The sequence below is a fragment of the Leptodactylus fuscus genome, chromosome 1, assembly GCF_031893055.1.
Source record: "Leptodactylus fuscus isolate aLepFus1 chromosome 1, aLepFus1.hap2, whole genome shotgun sequence".
NCBI lineage: Eukaryota > Metazoa > Chordata > Amphibia > Anura > Leptodactylidae > Leptodactylus > Leptodactylus fuscus.
This window is the reverse complement of record NC_134265.1, coordinates 190,017,233-190,042,565: the sequence shown is the minus strand read 5'-3', so window position 1 is coordinate 190,042,565 and position 25,333 is coordinate 190,017,233. Positions and strand designations below refer to the sequence as shown.

Genomic DNA, 25,333 nt, shown 5'->3' with positions numbered 1-25,333 from the left:
AAAGAAAAAAAACAGATCCAGCTCCAGCCATAATATTCTAATAAAACATGACTTTTAATATTGTTCTCTTAAAAAAAGTTTTTTTTGTATATCTGTACAGCGTAATCACCTAAGTGCAATAAAAAATATATCAAAAATTGAAAAATGCAAAAAACATGTCAATCCAAAAAAACATTAAGACAAAAAAACACAAAACCTACATTGATACGACGATACCTCTGACGCATTTCGAGGTGTTGTTACCTCTTAGTCATAGCGATGACTAAGAGGTAACAACACCTCGAAACGCGTCAGCGGTATCGTCATGTCAATGTAGGTTTTGTGTTTTTTTGGATTGACGTTTTTTGCATTTTTTCAATTTTTGATATATTTTTTATTGCACTTAGGTGATTACGCTGTACAGATATACAAAAAAACTTTTTTAAGAGAACAATATTAAAAGTCATGTTTTATTAGAATATTTTGGCTGGAGCTGGATCTGTTTTCTTTCTTTGAGTACTAAATATACCTAAGTAAAACTTCATCTGTGCTCTGTAATTGTTCTTTAACTTAACAGATGCATCTTTCAGGATCCCAAGAAAGCTAGATCACATACCAGTGAGTCATACTGTATATTGTATATAGATTTTTCTTCAGCAGCAGTCAGTAAACCTCTTTCTAAATTATGACACAGCTAGCTAGTTTTGCCTTTCAGGAACCTGGAAAACCACACACATGTAATCCTCTCCTCCCTCTGGTGTAATGTATGCTCTGGAGCAGCAATGTTTCCATTACACTCAAGGGCACTCCAATACAGCATTAGACTCAATGGGAGTTAAGCCCCTTGCTCCCAATTTCCTGTGATATCATGCTAGTGATTGTAGCTGGTAATGGCACTACACAGAGGCAAGAATCATTGTCTGCCAAATCTATGTCTGCAACATACATAAAGCTGCATATGCAGCTTTTTCATTCTTTGTTTTCATGGTTTAGTGTTCCTTTAAGATGTTGAGTATTGAACTTAATATAAAGAACCCAGGACTATTGTATGGTAGTTTATACATACCTGTATATGGGATATAAACAATGACAACAAAATGTTTTTTGTAATTACCATAATATGCAATACATCACTATACATTAAGCATACTGTACAAGTGTGAAGAGTACTCCAAAATCTACTAGAAATATTTTTTGGTTTTATTGAGCAGTTGAGAAAGATAATAGTAAAAATTAGGAAATACACAAGAAATACTATAAAAGGAATAGCCATTACATATATGCTAACTGGGTTAGGACAATAAACTTAGGGTGGGTTCACACTACTGTTGGATATCCGTTCTGAAATTGTCTGTTAAAAAAAAAATAAAAAAAATAAAAAATGGACACCTATCATAACAGATATTAACAGATACTAACTGATGTTAATGTGTCCATTTTTTTCACTGATCCATTTAATGAGTTAGTTGAAAAAAACCCAAACATATTAGCATCAGTTAGGGCGGGTTCACATCTGCGCCCGTGCCCGCTTTAGGCAATCCTGCCCTGAGAAACTGGACAGGGGACAGAAACCCGGCAGTCAGTTTTCAAAACCATTCACTTGAATGGGTTTGCAGAGTGATCACCCGTGAGCGTTTTGTGCCTGTCCACAGCAAAACCAGGTTTTTTTAACTGGATACAAAGTCCTGCATGTCTGACTTTGTGTCAGGTTAAAAAAAAATGTTTCACCGTGGACAGGCACAAAACGCTCACGGGCGGTCACTTTGCAAACCCATTCACGTGAATGGTTTTGAAAACTGACTGCCGGGTTTCTGTCCCCTGTCCAGTTTCTCGGGGCAGAAGATGGAAACCGGCAGGATTGCTTAAAGCGGGCATGGGCACAGGTGTGAACCCGCCCTTAGTGTCCATTTTTATACAATTAGTTTTTTCCTTTTCTTTTATTTCTGTTTTCTGAGAATGTGCAGAAAAAAACTGACAATAATAACGGACAGTATAATGGACAGTCCATTAGCCATAGACTCTAATGTTAAAAAGAAACTGACGCTTGACGTCCGTCACAAAACCATTGTATATACACAAAAGTCCTGCATGCAGGTTTTTTGTCCGCAAAAAAATAACAGACATGTGAGAGATACAGTATGGTGTAAAAGGACATTAACGGTTATGAACGGACTCAAGATAAAATCCCATTGAAATCAATATAACTGTTAACGGGTTTGGGACAGGCTCTGCTAATCTAACGGAAATTAGCAACGGACACCGCTGAAGGTCGCCAATGGTAGTGTGAACGACCCCTTACTATAAAAAAAACAAAAAAACCTATAGTGCAATTTCATAGCTTTCAGTGCATTCATCTATCTCTTTGGTGAGGTGTCATATCTGACCCTGAGTTATAAATAGTCTGTATCTGGAATTCACAGATAGTTGGTATAGAACTGTAAAGCTAGATATGTACAACCTGATCCTGTTAAAAGTAGTTTGGTTTTCTTGGTTAAGGCCTCATGTACATGGTAAGTAATGTGTAGGAGACTGTACAGTGACTCTGTGTCCCAGACGCTTTGTAATACAGATCCATAGGCACTTCATGTACAGAGCAACATGATATTACGCTATATGTGGCACTGTATTCACTTACAACTGTATTATTGTTATTTCTGTTGTTCTGCTCATTATAGAAGGAGAATAGCGAAAATAATGGAAATGACAAATTTGCTGCATGACAGACACCAACATTGCCTTAGCGACACTTTGACTATAGTGGGGTTGATCGCTTTTCCAATCTAGAACCCAGCACTTAGTGCTTTGTACATCCCTGAAGTTGTACAGAAACAAAATCCGACCATGTGCATGAGGCCTGAGTGTTCATATGACTTTCAAATGTCAAATGAAATCAGCATGTAGAAGTCAATTACGCTAGGTTCACACCTGCGTTCAGGGTCTCTGTTCTATGGTTTCCGTCTTCTGCATGCCAGAAGACGGAAACCATAGACCGGGTCCGGCCGTGAGCGTTTTAGGCTCTCCGCCACGAAACCGTTTTTTTTAATCCGGACACAGAGTACTGCATGTCCGACTCTGTGTCCGGATTATAAAATCCGGTTTCGCGGCGGAGAGCCTAAAACGCTCACTGCCGCTCACGGCCGGACAGCTTTCTCACCCATTCAAATGAATGGGTGAGAAAGCCTCCTGCAGGTTTCCGTCTCCTGCCTCTGTTTTAGGCAGGAAACGGAAACCTGAAGTATGGAGTGCCGGCGCAGATGTGAACGAGCCCTTACAGATACATAGTGACCTATTTAACCTACAGTTTAGGGTAATGTTATTTTCTACATAGGAAAGCAAAAGAAACGATTTTGATGGTTTAACAAGCTAAGGGAGCTGCAGAAACTATAGATTTGTTGCCAAAGTCTTTTTTTCTGTTCCTTTCCATACCCCATGCCAGTACCAACACCACCAGTGAAATCCTACACAGTACTATATATCATAGTGGTTTATCACTTAGCAATATTAAAGTGGTTGTCCCACAGTCAAAGGATAGGTAATAATTATCAGATCTCTGGCACTGCTCACAAAAACAGGGGTTCAATGTCCTATATTTAACTGGACCAATGGTTGTTCATGTGTGCTGACTCTCCATTCAAAGAAATAGACTTATGAAAAGTGGCGCTATTAACTGCAGTCTTATCAACCTCATCACTAGCAGAGGGTCTGCCCAATAGTCCCACTCCCTGCAGACCACACCATACTACCTTTTTGGGAAAGTAGCAAGGGCAGAACAATTTAATTGCGCAAAAACCCAATATACATAAAAGGCATAATAAATGTGCCCCAAAGTGTATGTAATATAGTCAAGCGCAGGACTAGGTTCCCCATTTTAGGGAATGGTGGGGTCTCAGCAGTGGCAATACCAGTGATCAAACCTTTGTCACCTCTTCCGTTATTGTGGGACAACCCCCTTACAGTCAAGTAAAACTGTATTATGCAACAAAAATACATGTTTTTAGGACCTCTCATAACAACACTCAAGCTATTATTTTTACTATCAAAGATTATGTTCACATCAGTGCCAGCGTATCCGTTGTTCTTCTCCATTGAAAAACCAAAACAGACAAACATTTCACTCCAACAATGACTCTGACACAGATGTGAACTGCCTTATTTGACCTGTTTTAACAAAAAAATATCAGTGTACTAGCATTAGCCTATATTTCTCTGGAAACCAGTGACATCACTCAGGCACCAATTGAAAAATATTCTATAAACAGACTGTGGTGTCCTGGTTCTTAGGGTGCACTTTAATAAATACCAGAGAAAACCCCAAAATGGGTTACTACAGTATGTGCAAGGTTGGCTTTACTATACAATACCAATAGGAAATGTTGCCCCTTTTGCATTACCTGAACACCTTTGGCCAGTATTTATCTGGGGTATCTTTATGTCTTTGGAACATCTGCATTTAAAATTTTAAAGCATCAAATTCAGGCCCCTTTTTAGCCATGCCCCTTTAGGTAATGCCCTGGTGGGCAGTCCATTCCTGTTTAGAACATAACAGTGCTAATCTCTGGCATTCACCGAAAATCAGTAGACACGTACACGGATGCAATGTTTCATTTTCCCTCCAGTGCATTTACAGCATGCTTAAGCAAAGACAGCATCTGATCACTGGATCTGTGAGAATCACCAGTGATCATATACGCCAGAGACTTAAAATGAGACAAGTACCAAAATGAATGATGTCCTGTTTGGATAAGTGATACACTTGGTGGATATGAGAAATCTACTTATTGCATTTCAGCAGAATGCTCTAAAAGCAGCTGTGCAAGAAATTCCTTTGTGTCTTGGATCCCAGAAGAAATCTCAGAGCCATCATTCGTCGCATATGTTCCAATTAAAAATAGCTTCCGTTTTTCACAGATCTCGGACAGTGCAAGGGCATCATGAATCTCAGGGATGTGGTGGGCATTTTGTAGGTCCTAACAAATAAAATAGAAAAGTTGATAAGTTTTTCTGGATATTATTACCGCTCAAAGTCGATACCCAACACTTAAAACAATGTATACATTACATTATAATGTCTTGGGTATTATAAAAACTATTAAAATTGTCTTGCGATAGGAGCTGAAAAGGATGTAGGCAGTGTACTTGAATGCACTGAATAAATTGGATTTTGAAGGTTGTGGCTATATTTTTGTGATCAGCACATTGATATTGTGAAATTTTTGAAGATTGATCAAATTAAGCAGATAATTCAAAAACTGAATCCTGAAACAGTTGACAGGTCAGGAAATCTTGGCAGACTACATTTCCCAAGATTCATCAGCCTGCTCTCATACCCCTCCCTTCTCCACTCTCCCCTGCAATTAAATCACAGGTAATAAATCACATGATACTGTGAGGTTTCATTTGCAAGCTCTCTCCTCCCATCCCTCTGTGAACAGCAAACACAGAGCGAGAACAGGTAGAAGAATTATTGGAAATGTAGTTTGTTCTCAGATTCACTGCATGTAAATCACAGTGATAGCAGGAACAGCAAATAAAATATAGCCAAGCAAAGGGAACTATGAGTATTTAGCACAGCTCTGTATGTATATGCAGATCATTTTTGGAAACCTTATAACCCTTTTAAACCTCTTTCACCATAGCCATTTTTCATTTTTGTGTTTTTGATTTTTATACCGCACCTTCCAAAAGCCATAACTTTTTTCTTTTTCTGTGCACACAGCCATATGAGGGCTTATCTTTTTTGGGACAAATCATACTCTATAAAGGCTGTGCAATGTATTGGGAAGCTGAAAAAAAAGTTAGAATGGGTTAGAACTGAAAAGACAATGCAATTGGCCCATCAGAAAAGCTCCTGGCAAACCCTGGAAAGCAGGAAGATCAGGCAGTCGGTACCTTATCCACCAGGCCAGAATCGCCAATTGCAGAAGGTGTGAGTGGAAATGAGCATAAGGTATGGCCATGAAGGTTAAAGGGGTATTCCCATGTACATAATTATTTTAAAATTTGTAGATAATTAAAAGATAAACATTTTTGCAAATATAAGTAATTAAAAATTCTACAGAGTTTTAAAGATTTTCTCTAACTTTCTTAGTGGTGACAGTCTGTTATCTTGATCGGTTGCCAGTGGATATGACCACCAATGCAGAAACTTTCTAAGGTCAGAAAATCGGCCATGATTTCTTTATTGCGGCCGGGATATCTTCTGATACATGTAGAGTCCCTGCATGATAACCCGGCTACAATAAGAAAATCATAGCTGGGTTCCTGACAAGTCCCAGACCATAGAAAGTTTCTGCATTAGTGGTCGTATCCATGGCAACCGATCAAGATAAAAGACTGTCACCACTAGGAAAGTTAGAGAAAATCTTAAAAACTCTGCAGAATTGTTAATTACTTATATTTGCAAAAATGTTTAACTTTTAATTATCTACAAATTTAAAAATAATTATGTACATGGGAATACCCCTTTAAGATCATCATACCTAGGACACGCATGCAGAGATGAAGGGAACACAGAGAATTCCTCCAAAGGCAGAAAACAGCAGGTTGGAGAGCAAAGATCTTGGACTCTGGGAGAAGAATCTTAGCCTGATGAGTATCAATGATTATGCCCAGGAATTCCATGTGCTGAGAAGGCACGAGACAGGACTTTGCCTCCTTGATGAGCCAGCCAAATTGGCAAAGGAGGTCCAAGGTAATCTGTAAGCTAGTCAGATTGTCCATCTTGGAGGCGACTTTCACCAAAAGGTCAACCAAGTATGGAATCATGGCAACTCCTCTGGAGCGGAGGATAGCCATAAGGGAAGGCATTGCAAATGTCGATGGATCACAGGAATTCTCCGGTCTTCATAGAAGACACCACAGACCGCAGGGACTCCATGCAGAATCTGCAGAAATGGACAAACTTGTCGAGCACCTCAGGTCCAGGATGGGGTGAAGAGAGCTGTCCTTTCTAAAGATGGTGAACAGGTTGGAATTAAAGTCCTAAAAAGCTCTGAAGCTGGATGGGAATTATGACGCCAAGCTGTTGTAGAGCGGACATAGCCTGAAGAAAGATGGCTGCTCAGGCAGGGAAAGAAGGCAAAGTGGACATAAAAAAATCTTCCATGATGAAGGGAAGAGAACTCAGAGTAGCCGATGTAACACCTCTTGGACCCAGGCGTCGTCGATGCTGGCAAGCGAGATCTCCCGGAAGGACAGCAGCGTTTCCACACACAAGGGGGAAAGACCTTCATACAGAGAAGGGTTTGAAAGAGATGACAGGCAGGTCTGGTCTTGAAGCAGGGCTGATTGGAGCAGGAGTCCTGGGAAGACTGCTCTCCAGAGCAAGAGGTGGAGCTACAAAAGGAGCAAAAATGCTGAAAACGGCTGGAGGAGGATGGCTTGTGCTTAGAACACTTAAGGGAGGAGGGAGCATTTTCATCCTGTAGCTTTAGAGATAAGCTTATCTAGGCCTTTCCCAAAAGCTGGTCCTGTTCGCCCCGACAGAAGGGAAAGGCCAAGTCCACCTTCTTAGAGGCACATTCATCATTCCACAAACGTTATGATGGATTGCCACTGTGCTGGCGACTGCCTTGGCAGAATAGTGAGCTGCTTCCAGAGAGGCATTTCACAGGTACTTGGAGGCACTCAGGATCTGGGAGACAAGAAGCTGGTTGTCCTGGAAGGGGGCTCCAGAAGAGAAGCCCTTCTGAAGCTGTTTGGCCCAAGGAAGGCAGGCCGTACTGACCCAAGATGGAGCAAAAGAAGGCCAAAGAGAGGAAAAAGTCATCATAAAGGCCGGCTTGGAGACATGGGCCATCCTCTTGTCCAAGGGATCGCTGAGAGAAGAGAAGTCTGCCAAAGGCAGAATGACAGCTTGGCATGGCCTGGTTACCACAAGATCCACAGCGAGAGACTCTGACCACTTGGAGACACACTGGTCTGGAAAAGGAAACAGGATGTTTGACATCTTAGTGGAAGGCAAGGGAAGGTCCAGGCGAAGCCAATCTTATATAATCAAACATCCCATGGTTGGAGAAGAACAGAAGAGGGCAGCAATTGTGGCGGAAGGAGATGTCCTGTTGGGAGGTGGATTCCTTGTTTTCTGAGATATGGAGGATATCTCTGGCCACACGGATGAGCTCCTGTGTATCAGCCAATATGGATGTGCTTAGTTGAGGTTCAGAGTCGAAGTCAGAGGCATCGGCAGGAGAAACAAACAAGGCAGGGGAGACAAGGTTCTGCCTGTTTGAGTGGAGCCATGAAGTGCAGCCCTATCTGGGGAATGCCCAGCAGAAAGGGAGGAGGACAATCACCTGTGGGAGGATTTTCTGGTCCTGGAACTGGAGTGAGGAGGGTGCCCATGGAGGAGGCCAATTGAGCAGCAATCTAGGAAGGCAATCATTCCAGGGTCTCCACCATAGACTGGTTAAGTCAGACAAGGTCGTCTGTGGCATGGACGAGGAAGATGTTCAATCTGGAGGATGGGCGACGAGGGGCTGAGGAGGCTTTGGTGGAAGGCAGTGAGAGCAGAATAACTCAGGCTGTTCGCATGGCAACTTTTTATTACAACGGGCACACAAATAGAACATGGCAGCACCATGAGGTGGTGGTGGTGGGGTCTTTGTGAGAGGACATGGTGGAAAGGTCCCAAGGAGAAATAAGAGTAACTCAGGGGGTGTGACTTACAAGACTACTGGAATGAATGTTCAATTGTCAACAGCTGTGGAGAGGCAGCATAGAGAAGGTTCCCCAGGTGCTGTGTCCCTCAAGACGGGTGGATATCCTTGAGTAGAGCAGCAGGAGATTGCAGGTGCTGCTGAAGAATGAGAAACACAGGAAACAGAAAAAAAAGATTTTTTGATCAAAGGCAAAGTTCTCCCACGGGTGTTTCCTGGATTCACAGCAAGAGGGACCTCCCCTAGGCCAAAAGGAAGGGTTAAGAGGAGTCTGTAGGCCGACGTCTTTGGATGTTGCAGGGTTACTCCTTCGGTGACCTCTCACGTAGGAGTGGGGTCACCAGCATTCCATCCACGGATGCAACAGTGGGAACTGGGTGACTGACAGGGCGCTTGAAAAAGCATAGCACTTGCAAGGGGTTGCGACTAGTATGGCATACATGTATGGCATCCATGTTTTACTTAAAGGGATTCTATAATTGGATATTCTTTTTTTCTGACTAACACGTAGGAATAGCCTTAAGAAAGGCTATTCTTCTCCTACCTTTAGATATCTTCTCCGCGTTGCCATTCAGTAGAAATCTGGGTTTTCTTCGGTATGCAAATGAGTTCTCTCGCAACACTGGGGGCAGTCCCCAAAGCTGCGAGAGAATTCTCCAGCGCCACCTCTAGCCCACTCCCTGTGGTCTTGTAGACACTAGGCTAAAACTGGCTAGCATAGTGTCTGTGGGGAGGGTATATCCCAGAGGCAAAGGTAAGATGTTTTGTTATTCCTAGTATCAGCCTCCTAGTGGCCAGGTCAATACACATGGTGTTGGGTTCCCCAATGCAATGAGCGAGAAAAAACAAAATCACAAAAATGAAAAATGGCTGTGTTCCATAAGGGCTAAATCCCGCAAGTTGTTTAGTCCATGTTTTACTTAAAGGATCCTATTATTGGATACCCTTTTTTTCTGACTAACACGTAGGAATAGCCTTAAGAAAGGCTATTCTTTTCCTGTGTAAACAAAGTTAAGGACTGGGGAAAAGGGAAAACACAGCCCACTTACTTGAACCTTTTGTTGCACAGTTCACAGTGTGTGAATGCCAAATGTCCTAGGACAGAGGGTGCACAGAATTCAATCCCATCGGCTGTGGGGTGTGTCCAGAAAGTATACAAAGAGATAAAAAATGCCAGCTCCAGTAGATCTTTCCCATATTTGAATATGTTCGGTCAGCATACATGTTCGTAGGTAAGAGTAATTTATAGGGGTAAAGCTGGTCGTTTTCCTAATTTTTTTTTTTTTTAATGTTATACCATGCGGCACAGATATATGATACTGTTTTGATATCAGTATGCATAGATTTCAAGTGGGGATGGAGTTAGTATGGGCTATCTTTGTCTATGGACATTTGTCATGTGTGTATTAACAGACATGATATGCTCAATCTGTACATACACGGGATGTGCAGGTTGTTCTTGTGGTGTTTTTTTTTTGTGTAGAACTGCCATCAGCATTCAATATATTTGTCACAACAGAGAAAGGATTCCACTTCTGATGTTATACAGCATATATATCACTTAATATTGTAATGAATGATTTTGCATTTCCTAAGTGTTTTTAAATATGTTTTAGTTTAGGTATATTAGAGTTGTTCCTAAGGGTTAAATTGTTGTCTTTACTTGGTCAGTTTTCTGAGTACCACAGATGGTTGTAATTACACTGAAAGGTATTTATAGCAGCCTCTGGTAGTACATAGCTAGGCTACGACTAAGAGGACGCGCTGTCCTCGAAACGCGTTAGGGAGTCAAGCATATCCAAGGAATGGAAACATCATAAAAGCAACAATGGTTATGAACATGCATTGAAATTTTAACTAACGTCAATAAAAGCTACGTTTTAAAGGACCCTGGGAGTGGAGCTGGGATTTTTTACCTCTTTGTATATATTCTTTTCCTACCTTTAGATGTCTTCTCCGCACTGCCGTTCGGTAGAAATCCGGGTTTTTTTCGGTATGCAAATGAGTTCTCTTGCAGCACTGGAGGCGGTCCCCAATGCTGCGAGAGAACTCTCCAGCACCACCTCTATCTTCTTCTTGAACACCCTCTCCCTCTGTCTTCTTAAGTAAGCTGTGTAAGTGGCCATTTTCTAGTGGCTGTGGGCATACGCAGTTGGCTCTGCCCGAGGCCTGATTGCAAAGCTGACTGCGCATGCCTAGAAGATTGAAATCCAGGATGGAAGAGACTGCAAGAGAACTCATTTATATACCGAAGAAAACCTGGATTTCTACCAAATGGACATCTAAAGCTAGGAGAAGAATAGCCTTTCTTAAGGCTATTCCTACGTGTTAGAAAAAAAGGGTATCCAATGATAGGATCCCTTTAACAAGATATAGCAAGAGAATAATTTGTGTTGGGATGTCACTAATGCCATATTAGGTTTCTCTCATTATTCCTATAAATACTTTCCATTGTACTGACTATTACATTTTCTTCCCTCATATTCTCTATAGTAAAATATGTTATATGAAATATTTACAGAGGACTATAAATGGCCATATTTAACATTTATAAACTGGTTCTACAAATACATTCTTAAGCACATGCACTGTTGATACCTGTTTATTAGCAAGTACTATCAGAGGAAGGGCAGAGTCTTGCTGGATTACTTGATGAAGATGTCTTTTAGCAAGTGGAAGACGACCATGATCAGAAGAGTCCACCACAAAAATGACAGTGAATGCTCTAGACAGGTACATTTTCCAATAAGGCCGAAACTGCTCACTTCCTCCAACTGTAAAAGATAAGACATAGATTATAGATTTAGAGACTGTAGATAAATAGTAGCTAATAATAATAATAAAAAAATCAACTTTCTTATTACAGTGTATTCAATCTGCCTTGACCATCGTATTTAGATCTAAGGCTAGGGCAGGAAGCTGATGCTTGCCTAAGAGGAAAAAAAAGGTTTGGTCCTCGCTAGAGAACCAATACAAACGTTAACCCCGTTACGCTGCAGACAATTTTTGATTTTCACTTTTGACTCCTCACCTTTCAAACCCCATAGCTTTGGTAGTGGCTTAACATTTGTGGAATAAATTGTACTTTGTAATGGTCCCATTTAATATTCTGTACAATGTACTGGGAAGCTGGAAAAAAATTTCAGAATGGTGGAGAAAAACTACCGTATTTTTCGGACTATAAGACGCACTTTTTTCCCCCAAAATTTGGGGGGAAAAGAAGGGTGCGTCTTATAGTCTGAATGTGGCGCCTGGCACCCGCCGTAATAGAGAGGCGGAAGCCGGCAAGTGATAGACGCTGGCACAGGTGCCGGGGCCTGCGACATCGCTGCGCTCCTCTGCCCTGCATGAAGCCAGCAGCGGGAGGAGTGATGCTATTCTGCTCCTCCGTCCCCCCCCGCCGCTGGCTTCATGCAGGGCAGAGGAGCGCAGCGATGTCTCAGGCCCCGGCACATGTGCTGGCGTCTATCCCTTGCCGGCATCCGCCTCTCTAGTACAGCGGATGCCGGGTCTGCAGTCTGTATCAGCGGCCTCTTCTCCCCCGGGGCCGGTCCCCACCGGCCCCGTACCTGTAAAGTTGCAGGCCGGCTCCTGCGCGGCGATATCGCAGGAGCCGACCTGTTCGGGTGACAGCCGGGAGCCTAATGAGGCTCCCAGGCCTGTCACTGCTATATATTAGTATTGCGGCTGGGTCTATGACCAGCCGTAATACTAATAGACAGAATGTCCCATAGACGGAAATACAGTTGTATTGCCGTCTATGGGACTTGCAATCAAGTGACCGCAGGTTCAAGCCCCTGGGGGGGGGGGATAAAATAGTAAAAAAAAAAAAAAAAAAAAAAAAAGCTTTAAAAATATATAATAAAAATATGAAATAAATAAAAGTTTTAAATCACCTCCTGTCCCTAGAATATATATATAAAAGTAGAAAATCATATGTCATAAACCACCGGGTTTTTTTTCAATAAAAGGTGATCTAAGCAATAGATATTCCCCAAAATGGTATAACTAAAAAGTACTTCTGGCCCCGCAAAAAAAACCACTCTATGCGTCCCCGTACAGCTGCAGGGTCACCTGTCAATGTGGCCTTGCAGCTGTTGCAAAACTACAACTCCCATATATTAAATATTTTACCATTTTTTGCTTCAAAATTTTTTTCCCTATTTTCCTCCTCTAAAACCTAGTGCGTCTTATAGTCCAGTCCGTCTTATAGTCCGAAAAATACGGTACATCTGTGTAGCTAAAAATGGCATGTCTTTTTTATTCGATGGACCGGTACGATTCTGGGTATACCAAATTTATATAGTTTTTTTTCACATTTTAACTTAAAAAATCCAAAACTTTGCAAAAAAAAAAAATTTCTTGGAGTCGCCATATCTTGACACGCATAACTTTTATATTTACATGTATGGGGATGCATAAGGTTTTCTTTTTTGCGAGGTCAGATGTAATATTTAGTTATACCATTTGGAGCAATGTCTGATGTTTTGATTGCTTTTTATAGGAGGTGAACTGGTAAAAAAAAAACAAAAAAAACAGTGGTTTGGCTCTTGATTTTTTCCCCTACTACTGCGTTCACCATATAGGAAAAATACTTTTATATGTTTGTAGATGGGCGTATTTAAACATGGGGATGTATAATTTGTTTATTTATCTTTATTTCAAATCTAGGCAAAGGGGTGTGATTTGAATTTTTCGTTTTTTAAAAACATTTTACATTTTTTTTTTTTACAAATTTATTAGCCCTCCCTAGGAGACTTCAACCCGCAGACTTCAATACAACTGTTGCTGGAGCTCCAGAATGACAGGCACTTTTTTAGGGTTCTGACTCATCTTTCAACTTCAACAGTGACACAGACTATTCCAAGGCAAGACGATTGACTCTCTGTGGCAGGCGGTATCCGCCATCTTTAACCACCTACTTAACAAACCTGAGGACTCCGCCATTGAGAGCTAGACAGGATCCATCAGGTGCCTGGTCTGAGGTCCATCAACCAGGGACTCCCTCGAGATGTCCTGTGCAGAGTGCATGTTTTCCAAAAGAAGGAATTCATCTTGTGAAGGGCCTTGGAAGTAGTGGACTATGAGGTCTCCCTTATTACCCTGCTACATGACGTCTCCAGACACCCTGAACATGAAGTGGCAGCTGAAACTTCTCCTAGACAAGGCCAGAGAGATGGTCACCACATAACATTAGGGTCAACCCTTGCATCTAGTACTCTGCAGGAGGGGGCTGAATTCCTGGTGCATTCTTCTGATGATCTCGAGGGTTCCTTCTCATTCCTGGATACTACACCAGTTACCGTTTCTGACAGGACCCTGTCAGTGGAACCCCCTTCTGTTGCAAGGAGTCCTTAAAGGGGTTGACCCATCTCAAGGATCCTATCTATTTTGCTAGCTTATGTGTATTTAAGACTTTTCCTAAATACATTGCTTCATCAAAACTGCTTTGTTTGGCCGCTATCTGAGATTATTCACTTCATTGTTTACACTGTGTTTCCGTAACCATGGACCTGGGGATGGTCTTATCTCTCTGCCTAGGACAAGTGAAGTAGATCCCTGCTCTCAGGGAGGGGAAGGGGAGCTGAGTAATCGGTGACTGTATTTCTGAGCTCTTTATCTCTCCGCGCAGGACAAGTGACGTAGGTCCCTGCTCTCAGGGAGGGGAGGGGGAGCTGAGTGCTCCGTGCTTGTATTTCTGAGCTCTTTATCTCTCCGCCCAGGACAAGTGACGTAGCTCCCTGCTCTCAGGGAAGGGAGGGGGAGCTGAGTGCTCCATGCTTGTATTTCTGAGCTGTTTATCTCCAGCTCTTCCAGTTATCAGTCAGCTAATTGAATTTTGCTGAGACGGGGAGTCTATTAAACACAGACTTAAAAGTGAGTATATTGCAAGCTGACTCGTGGTCCTGTAGCATATATGTCTGGTATTCTCATTACCTAACAAATCCAACTCTGCTACATCAGCTTCATATTGTGCATCTTCCAGTGATACTGTGCTAATTTATTTACAACCATCCCTTATTACTGACTGCAAAGATGTACTGCTATGAAGAGAGCTAAGCAGAGCTGGCTTTTTCTGGGAGACAGCAAGTGAAACCCCGCCAACCAATTTACCGAGAAAACCAGGAAGTGAACAGAGCATACAATATACATGACTTGACAGCTCAGCTGAATGACCATTACCAAATCTTTATGAAAATGTGGCATTACTGGATCCTTTAGCGAAAATTCTGATGAATATAAATCTATTATGCTGTCAGCTTAGAGGTGGCCGACAGGCAGATCCCTTCTCGGCAGGTGCCCTTCTAAACCAGCACCCTATCCCCTCTTTATTTTCTCTCTTTCTCATCCCCTGTCTCTCTCTCTCTCTTTATCTTCTCGTTGCTTCCTGGGCCTTATTATGTCCACTGTTCCACCCCTCACATCACATATGAATCTGTTCCCCTGAAGCCTTTTTCTATAGGCCCTATAAGGTCCTCCCTGTATGGAGTGGCAACCTTACTGAGACACATGTTCCATGTGCTGTTTTACATTTCTGTTCTGAAAATGTTATAAATGAAACATTTTATAAAAACACTTTAAACTTACTTTCCAAAAATTCCATTTTTGAATTGCCATTGCTGATGCACATCGCATTAACTCCTTCGGTAGGTGTGGTAATAACTTTTCCTTTATTGGCTGCAATAGAGTTTAAGATACTTGTCTTCCCAGATCCATCCAGTCCAAGCACTAAAACATGCTTACATGGTACATGTTTTTCCTATTAAAGAAGCAAAGTGAGAAGGTAGTCAGCAAAGACACATATTTCAGTTAAAAATTTACAGCCTGTATATCTATCGTATCTACTTTATATACAAAAATACACTGATAGTACAAGTACTTGGCAAATACGCACTAAACAAAAGTGCACATAGAAGCAGGGGCATAACAATAGGGGGTGCATAGGTAGTAGTTGTTACCGGGCCCTGGCCTCCGAGGGGGCCACAAAGGTCCCTCTGTCATGTAAAATATATTACCATTCTAAATACCAAAAAGAAGGGAAAGGGCCCCATTATAAAGGAGCTTCAAGTCATGCCTCTGCATTCAAGGTATAAATGTTGAGCCCATGTCCTAGTATTGCGGATCTTCTTTTAATGCTACTCATATATGACCTGTTTACAACACCCAATGTAAGTCCATTTAGCACTCCATGACATGGTCTTTATTATCTGTTTTGGCAAAATATTGGCAAAAGAAACTGGTGTACGTAGGATTTCCATAGGGTGGAGGGTGGGGCAGGCAAGCTCTCCACATTTTCTATAATGCCCTCTTATGTTAAGGCCCTATGTTGCTAAAAACGCAGCATTGTTTGTTGCCGATTTTGCTGCATTTTTAAAACCATGAATGGATTTAAAAGACGGAAAACGTCTTTAAGGGCTTCCTTTATATTTTCCATTCCTTTTCAAGCCACTTGAAACACTCTGTGATGTCTACACAAATATAAGTGGATGGAGTTACACTACAAACCTGAGGGAGCTGTGACTGTGACTTCTTATCACAAAAATCTAGCAGTACTCAATGTTTTTGTGACAAGAAGTCGCAGTTGCAGCACCCTTACAGTCGTAGTTTAACTCCATTTACTTACATGGAGGTCACAGGGTAGCACCTTTGGTCTTGCAAGAGGAGTCGCAGCTAAACGTGTTGTTCAGCCCTAGCCTTAATGGAGCATATGATTCTAGACCAAAACTTAAAGGGGTTGGCCACTTTCAGACCAATATTGAGAGACAAATGTTATGGTTTGTATTATAAAAAGTTATACAATTTTCCAATATACTTTCTATATCAGTCTCTCACAGTTTTCTAGATCTCTGCCTGCTGTCATTTATTCTGCTTACCTCTAGTGCAGGGGTAGGGAACGTACGGCTCTCCAGCTGTTGCAAAACTACAACTCCCAGCATGCAAACTTGCTCTGCTGTTCTTGGAACTCCCATGGAAGTGAAAGGAGCATGCTGGGAGTTGTAGTTTCACAGCAGCTGGAGAGCCGAAGGTTCCCTACTCATGCTCTAGTGGATGAAACTCTGACCATGGTCATGTGGTGAGTACACAGGTGCTGCTCATTATAGTCACAGCACAGTAATCAGACATCTGCCTGGTAATCAGCTGTGTACCTGTGTGCTCATCACATGACCATGGACCGTAAATCATATGACCATGGTCAGACTTTTATCCACTAAAATTAACAGAATGAATGACAGCAAGCAGAGATCTAGAAAACCGTGAGGAATTGATACAGAAAGTATAATGGAAAATTTTATATCCTTTTATTGTACAAACAGTAACATTGGTCTCTCAATATTGGTTTGAAAGTCGCCAACCCCTTTAATGCACATTGTTTAAAAATGTTGCTAGAGAAGGTCTGTCTTTTGAAACCAACAAGTTCTTTCTTTCCAGCATGTCCATGTCTATATATAGATCTGCTGCTCTGTGTTCCTTGCCTGTACACTCCTCAGAGAAGTCTGCAGATTCTCACAGCCCCAGCAGCTCTTTCTCTCTATAGTAAGATGCTGTCATACGCTGCTGAATACAGAACCTGTGTGGGTCTTGCCAAACATCAAATACATGAAAAAGATCCCTTGCATGATTATATTGGCAGAAAAATTAGCAGTTAGATTTTTAGGGTTAAACATCAAGTGTTACTATACTGCTTGCGACAAATCTTCAATAGACTATGGTACAGCAGGACCTATTTGTCCTGTCTGGGTCGCGCTCTCCCTTTGTTGTTGGCTGGAGTACAGAGCTGGACAAATTTTCTCAACCACATTAGGACTGGGCCATCCTCCATGCACAAGACTGGACTTTTTTTTTTTTTTTTTGTACATGTGCAGTTTTGAGGGCTATAACAATTTTTTTTCCCTTTCGGTGATAAATAGGACTGTATTTTTAAGTTTGTAATTTTTGTATGGGTTTTCTTTAACCCTTTCCCGACAATGGAAACTCGGGGATACTCACTGATTGGGGGCATAAACCTAAGAGTGCATTCACATGGACGAAAATGGCGCTGAATTCGGCATGGAATCCGTGTCACATTCAGCAATGAAAAAAAGCCTCCCATTGACTTCAATGGGTTCCTTTTTCTGCAAGCAGACCTGTGCAGAGATCATTGTGCAAACAAGGGAGTAGATAGGCTGTCACCATCAATCATTATGAATAGTGGTCTTTATGTTTTCTATCTATGGAAACAAACTAATAAGCAGCACTCTATACAGTCATATGGTAGGTGCCAGCAACTGCATCCTTACATATTTCTGCTCCAGGTTCCAGATGCAAAAGCAAGTGTTGCTGTCCAAAACAAGACATAAATATTCAATCTCCTCACTTATTCTCTATATCGTTTGCACTTTGTACATGCAGTTGGAATAACCATTCCACGAGTACATTTTATGTGAGAAAAATGATCTTGCTAAAGTCTTACCGTATATACTCGAGTATAAGCCAAATTTTTCAGCAAAGTTTTTGTGCTGAAAAAGCCCCCCTCGGCTTATACTCAAGCAAAAAAAAAATAATTTTTTTTTTTTTTTTTTTGGAGGGGGTCTATGACCAGCCGCAATAGTAATGTATAGAATCTCCCATAAAATAGTGAAAAAAAAGAAGCTTTAAAAAAATATAATAAAAAAATAATAAAAGTTCTAAATCACTCCTTTCCCTAGAATACATATAAAAGTAGAAAATGACTGTGAGACATATACACATTAGGTATCCTGTGTCTGAAAGTGCCCGGTCTACTGAATATAGGGTATCTGCAGTTCTCCTGTTCCGTCGGGAAGGGGTTAATAGAAGCACTGCAGATACCCTATATTCAGCCAGGCTGAATTCCAAATGAGGGAAAAAAAAAACAGTCCTCAAGCTCAGGGAAGGGGCAGACAGACAACCAAAACACCCCCTCCCCTTTCCCAGCAACTACTGCACCCAAAAACTTTCGACCATTTTTATTTTTGAAATTTTCCAGTAGCTGCTGCATTTCTCTCCTCGGCTTATACTCGAGTCAATAAGTTTTCCCAGTTTTTTGTGGTAAAATTAGGGGCCTCGGCTTATATTCAGGTCGGCTTATACTCGAGTATATACGGTATATAACAAAAGTCTGCAATACTGGATTTTTCTTTGCTAGTATGCCCATTTTGTTGCCCATTACAAAAGCATGCAGGGAAAGGTTTCTCACTAACAAAATTTATAAAAAGTCAATTAACATTCCATAAATGTATGGTCAGTGGTATATCCACAAATTCAGTCTAGTGAATAGTTTATAATATTACATATATTTGCTAGTAACAAATATGTTAATACATAAAAGTCATAATAAATGTATAAAGATCGTAATTCAGAAGGGATAACCCTAGGTATATATACATATGTATGTCCATAATTCTGTTTAAGAGACATAAACATAAGCATCACCATATCACATAATATTGAAGAACAGACAAAACATTACCATTCTTTTCTTCATTCCTTCCTTCCTGCATTAATAACCAAGTAATGTTCTCTCGTACTTAAGACCATAACAAAGCTCAAGTACAAAACGAGTGGGAGAATGCAAATATAGTGACGTAGGTAATGAGAGCTGCCATTAATAAGATTTGGCTAATGCAGTTAAATCTAATCCAGCTCTGACCTAAAAGAAAACACACCTTTACGTACCTTGATATATACTGCAGCATGTTAGTAGAAGGAAAAGACATGTAAACGCAAGACTGGTGAAATTATCAATAATAAAAGATGATATTTACATGCACCTACCTGGATATCGACATGAGATAGATGGATAAATATACAGATAAAGTAGCCTTGACTTGCAACTAATGTGCTATATTGTTCAAGTGAAGGGTGAGAATGCATACACATCAATAACCCATAACATTATTATTCTAGTTTTTTGTGAGTTCCAGTGGATTTTAGTAAAATTTTTACTGCTTTGTATGGTAGATTCGGTATTGAATTTGTTTTCTGATAACATAAAAGCAGCTTGGGGAGTCTGTCAGCAAGACAACAGATCAAGACGTCCATAAATCAGACTTGCTTTTCTAGCACATCATATAGATGCTTGATCTCACTGACACCTGGGGAATCAGGATGTCAAGTCAACCAGACACTATTCCCTGTCCTGTGGATAGGGGGTAAATGTCCATAACAGGACAACCCTTTTAAGCTTCACATGAGTGCAAGAATTCAATGTTTCCCAGCAAAACGTGGCATCACACATAAGAATCTTGATGCCATCTCTTACCCAGTTAAATTGACACACCTGGTCGTTGACTCATTGTAAAAAAATGAATGTTTCAGCTGATCAGTCCAGCTTGTTTCTCTGATCTATGGTGCAACTCTGGTGCCTATCACTGGTGAACAGGGTGCAACATAAGTACTCCAAATGGCTATGGAACCCTATTTGCTGTGACGCAATGTGAATTCTGATACTTTCTCACAGCAAGACAGCTACAAATATTCTGTTCTCCCTTGGAATTGAAGCCAAACAAAGTTCCTGTAGCAGTGAATGACATTTTCAGCCTCTGCCTGTGCCAATGTTATCTATAGGCAACTCTCCAAAACCTGACCCCACCAATTTGCAGATCTATAAAAAGATTATTTCTGCATTGCTTCATTAGTATATAGCCACAAAGGAGACATAAAAAGTTATTGGCGTCAGAATATGCACATGACCGATGAGGCCAATCAGTGAAGGGCCTGCAATGGGAGGGGAGCACTCACGTCTTCCCGCCCTGTACCTGCCCACACTCTCCTAAGCCACAAGCCCCGCCTTCTTCCTAGGTCTGTAACACTAACCTGGGAGGCAGGGGCAGCGAGAACAGGGGGACTGGACCAGCGGCAGTGCTTCTGTGCAGGTAAGTGGACACAAGGGGGGGACTAAGTAGCCAGAGAATTTTTTTTTAATCGCTACACAGCGTGGAGTTTAACAATTAAAGTGTTCAATTTTTAGATTCCATGTTGTGTAGTGAATAGAATTGGTTAAAATCCGATCTTCGATTATTAAAAAAATCCCATTGACTTGCATTGGGATTGGAATTGGGATCGGGTTCGAAAGGAAAATGATCGGAAATTGTATTTTAAAAACGATCCTGAAATCTCAAGATCGGCTCAACCCTAATCCTAAGTGTTCATCCTATACACATACAGAAGCAGAAAGCCAGGCATTGTCACTGCAAGCTCTCACCTCACTGATTTCTGAGTGATGAGCTGCAGAGATAGAGCCCGGTCGCTATATAGGGGAAGGAGTTTTCTGCTCCCGGCCCTGTATAGTATATAGGAGGGGCATCAGGTGTGGCTCTGCACATCTGATCGATCTGGGGCCAGCTTTTAGTCCCCCACCAATCAGGTATCTATAGCCTATTCTGGGGATAGGCCATAATAGGTTAAACCCATACAACCCCTTTAACCCACTCCCCCAAAGACAAGCCAGTTATCAAGAGGTTGTAGCCTCTTTATAATACTTGTGCTTGTCTGGAGATCCTGCATGTCTGAACTCAGACCTAGGCTAGTCAGGAATTGGTGTAGATCACTGGTGTGACCCACCTCAGTTTTCAAACGTGAATATCCGTGACTAGATTTTTGTCTCTTTATAGGTACAGGCGTAATAGTAAGTATAGCCAAAGAATACAAAATACTAGTGTAACATTGTCATCCCACCAAAGTTTTAAAATACCAGAGGAAACATGCTAAGGCTATGTTAACACCTGCGGAGGAAAAAGTCCTGCATGGAGGACTTTTTACCCTGCTGGTTACAGTTTATAGATGATGGACATTCTACCGCCCCCATTAAAGTCAATGGGGTCTTTTGGGCTCCGTGTGCAACCGCTGTTTCAGCAGTCCACGTTTTTTTTTTTTTTTTTTTTTTTTTTTTTGGGGGGGGGGGGTCCACTGACGGTTCTGAACAACAGAGATGCATAGCTAGTATGAGCATAGTGTAAAATTAAGAGAGTCTGTTTAAAAGTCATATATTGAGGTGTCCTATTCAAAGCCAAAAGGACCACCAACCCTAAGTTTCCCATATCTTGTCTTTATTAGCTTCTAGTCATGATTACTAAAACAGATTAGTGTATTTCTGAAGCTTCTCACCTTATGCTGTATTTCAGCAGATGACGCAGTGTCAAACATCCCTTTTTCCACAGTTGGATCTACAGATAATCTAAGTGGCTTTAATGGCTCCTCTTTGGTATGTACTGAGGCAGTTTTACATTGTTCTTGTAATATTGAGCTTTCTGTGTGATATTTCTCCTGTAGTACTAAAGAATCCTCCTGTAATGCATCAGAGTTTGGGTATGCATTCTCTTTCTCCCTATGTGTAATTGAGGTCACTGCAGCTGCTGCACTCTTCTTCTCCTCCGGTATCATAGATGCGACTGCAGCTGCTGCACTCTTCTTCTCTTCTGGTATTATAGATGTGACTGGAGCTGATGCACTCTTCTTCTCTTCCAGTATTATAGATGTGACTGGAGCTGCTGCACTCTTCTTCTCTTCTGGTATTATAGATGTGACTGGAGCTGATGCACTCTTCTTCTCCTCCGGGACTCTGGATGTGACTGCAGCTGCTGCACTCTTCTTCTCCTCCGGGACTCTGGATGTGACTGCAGCTGCTGCACTCTTCTTCTCCTCCGGTATTATAGATGTGACTGCAGCTGCTGCACTCTTCTTCTCCTCCGGGACTCTGGATGTGACTGCAGCTGCTGCACTCTTCTTCTCCTCCGGTATTATAGATGTGACTGGAGCTGCTGCACTCTTCTTCTCTTCTGGTATTATAGATGTGACTGCAGCTGCTGCACTCTTCTTCTCCTCCGGTATTATAGATGTGACTGCAGCTGCTGCACTCTTCTTCTCCTCCGGGACTCTGGATGTGACTGCAGCTGCTGCACTCTTCTTCTCCTCCGGGACTCTGGATGTGACTGCAGCTGCTGCACTCTTCTTCTCCTCCGGTATTATAGATGTGACTGCAGCTGCTGCACTCTTCTTCTCCTCCGGGACTCTGGATGTGACTGCAGCTGCTGCACTCTTCTTCTCCTCCGGTATTATAGATGTGACTGGAGCTGCTGCACTCTTCTTCTCTTCCAGTATTATAGATGTGACTGGAGCTGCTGCACTCTTCTTCTCTTCCAGTATTATAGATGTGACTGGAGCTGCTGCACTCTTCTTCTCCTCCGGTATTATAGATGTGACTGGAGCTGCTGCACTCTTCTTTTCCTCTGTTATTATAGATGTGACTGGAGCTGCTGCACTCTTCTTTTCCTCTGGGATTATAGATGTGACTGCAGCTGCTGCACTCTTCTTTTCCTCTGTTATTATAGAAGTGACTGGAGCTGCTGCACTCTTCTTCTCTTCTGGTACTTTAGATGTGACTGGAGCTGCTGCACTCTTCTTTTCCTCTGTTATTATAGAAGTGACTGGAGCTGCTGCACTCTTCTTCTCTTCTGGTACTTTAGATGTGACTGGAGCTGCTGCACTCTTCTTTTCCTCCGTTATTATAGAAGTGACTGGAGCTGCTGCACTCTTCTTTTCCTCTGGTATTAGAGATGCGACTGAAGAAGCTGTACTCTTCTCCTCCTGACATACAGGTGCGGTGCCTGCGGGCACATTCTTGCCATTCCCTTGTGAGCCCACTCTGTCTCCTGCATTCTGTACCGTAGATACACTCTCACTCTCCTCACCTATAATGGAGGGTTCTGGTTCTTCAGTGTCCTGAGCAGATACACCCTCCACAGTCCCTTCCTTCCTCTCTGCCACTGCTTCGCTGGGCTCTGCACTCTTTTGTCTCTTGGCAGACAGATACCTCCAGGTCACTAGAGCCACTCCTCCGGTAGCAGCTAACAGAGCTGCAGGCAGACCTAAGCTCCGGATAGCAGACATCTTCCCCTCAGCTTCAGTACAAATCCTATAGAATATACTACATTCAAGCTATCAGCCAAGCCAAAAATAAACTGCTCTATGTTATGGGTAGAGGCTGGCTGAAGGACCTTTGATGATGTCATGACCATGTGATATGTCACATGTCTGGGAGGATTCAGACTCTACACTTTGTCATTATCAGAAGTGCCAGCAGGAAGACTGGCTTCTAGGGAGAGCGCACATGTGTGTCAGACTTGTTGCAGAATATGTTGTGACCGAAAATGTATTTCATACATCTAAATGGGGGAGGGTCTGTAGTATGTACAGTGTTGGCCAAAAGTATTGGCACCCCTGCAATTCAAGATAATACTCATTGTCTTCCAGAAAATGATTGCAAGCACAAACTGTTTGGTATTAATATCTTCATTTATTTTGCTTGCAATGAAAAAACACAAAACAGAATGAAAAAAAAAGTCAAATCATTGATCATTTTGCACAAAACTCCAAAAATGGACCTGACAAAAGTATTGGCACCCTCAGCCTAATACTTGGTAGCACAACCTTTAGACAAAATAACTGCGAACAACCGCTTCCAGTAACCATCAATGAGTTTCTTACAATGCTCTGCTGGAATTTTAGACCATTCTTCTTTGGCAAACTGCTCCAGGTCCCTGAGATGTGAAGGGTGCCTTCTCCAAACTGCTATTTCTATGGGATTCAGGTCTGGACTCCTTGCTGGCCACTTTAGAAGTCTCCAGTGCTTTCTCTCAAACCATTTTCTAGTGCTCTTTGAAGTGTGTTTTGGGTCATTGTCCTGCTGGAAGACCCATGACCTCTGAGGGAGACCCAGCTTTCTCACACTGGGCCCTACATTATGCTGCAAAATTTGTTGGTAGTCTTCAGACTTCATAATGCCATGCACACGGTCAAGTAGTCCAGTGCCAGAGGCAGCAAAGCAACCCCAAAACATCAGGGAACCTCCGCCATGTCTGACTGTAGGGACCGTGTTCTGTTGATGCCTTTTCCCAAAAAGCTCTACTTTTGTCTCACCTGATCAGAGAATGAAAGATTATGTATGATTTGTGAAAACGAGGATGTGGGGAAAGGGAAACTACAGCCCACTTACTTGAACTATGTTCAGATGAATAAACATTGGTAGTTGATGATCTTTAAGTCCCGGGACGGAGGTTGCACTCGGAAACTGCCCATCGGCTGTGGGGAAAGATCCATACGAAACGAAAAAAGAATCCAGCTCCACTCCTTGTGTCCCTTTTGTTTTTAAAACATAGCTTTTATTTTTTTCTTCACATAAAAAATCCAGGTTATGTCACAGGCATGGATCATGTTAGCTATGACTAAGGGGACCACGGTCCTTGAAACGCGTTAGCTGGCTTTTCTTCTTTCCTGAACCATGGGAATATAACATGATCCATCATACCTGTGACATAACCTGGATTTTTTATGTGAAGAAAAAATAAAAGCTATGTTTTAAAAACAAAAGGGACACAAGGAGTGGAGCTGGATTCTTTTTTCGTTTCGTATGGATTATGTATGATAATCTGTTTTCCCTTAGCCCAAACAGCAGCAAAACTGGGGTATTCCTGCCCCTATGAGCTGTTAGGACAGGTGGAATTTTTAATTACCTAACAGCTTTGACCTGTATAAGAGGCCGGAAGACCTACTCCCCCTTGTGTTAGTAGCAAGTATAATAAACAGGTATAAGTTATGCAAGTAACAAAATTTAGTACAATAGTACAGCATAGGGAGGGAGCCTTGTGCTGCTGTTTGAGCTAAGGGAAAACAGATTATCATATATAATCTTTCATTCCCCC

General features: G+C 41.9%; 1 protein-coding gene across 3 annotated transcripts; it reads right to left on the bottom strand.

Moving 5' to 3' along the window:
- Positions 1 to 1,156: 1,156 nt before the first annotated feature.
- Positions 1,157 to 23,635, bottom strand: ARL9 (ARF like GTPase 9). 3 transcript variants are annotated; one of them, XR_012717196.1, is made up of 5 exons: positions 21,741 to 23,635; positions 15,225 to 15,396; positions 11,235 to 11,410; positions 2,291 to 4,946; positions 1,157 to 1,284 (listed from the first exon to the last, which is right to left on the bottom strand). XR_012717196.1 is itself a non-coding variant. In XM_075280393.1 (4 exons), the coding sequence occupies exons 1-4, from the start codon at positions 23,520 to 23,522 to the stop codon at positions 4,755 to 4,757; spliced, it is 2,322 nt and encodes a 773-aa protein (XP_075136494.1). In that variant the 5' UTR covers positions 23,523 to 23,635; the 3' UTR covers positions 1,157 to 4,754. The 3 variants fall into 3 exon arrangements, 2 of the variants coding, with proteins under 2 accessions (XP_075136494.1, XP_075136495.1); XM_075280393.1 differs by having other exon boundaries at positions 1,157 to 4,946; XM_075280394.1 differs by lacking the exon at positions 21,741 to 23,635 and adding an exon at positions 19,105 to 19,356 and having other exon boundaries at positions 1,157 to 4,946.
- Positions 23,636 to 25,333: the final 1,698 nt, after the last annotated feature.

Coding starts and splice junctions, on each gene's coding strand:
- ARL9 (XM_075280393.1), bottom strand. CDS start 23,522: ATGTCTGCTATCCGGAGCTTAGGTCTGCCTGCAGCTCTGTTAGCTGCT. Junction 15,397..21,740: donor CTGCTGAAATACAGCATAAG/GTGAGAAGCTTC, acceptor CTTCTTTAATAG/GAAAAACATGTACCATGTAA. Junction 11,411..15,224: donor AAAAATGGAATTTTTGGAAA/GTAAGTTTAAAG, acceptor TATCTTTTACAG/TTGGAGGAAGTGAGCAGTTT.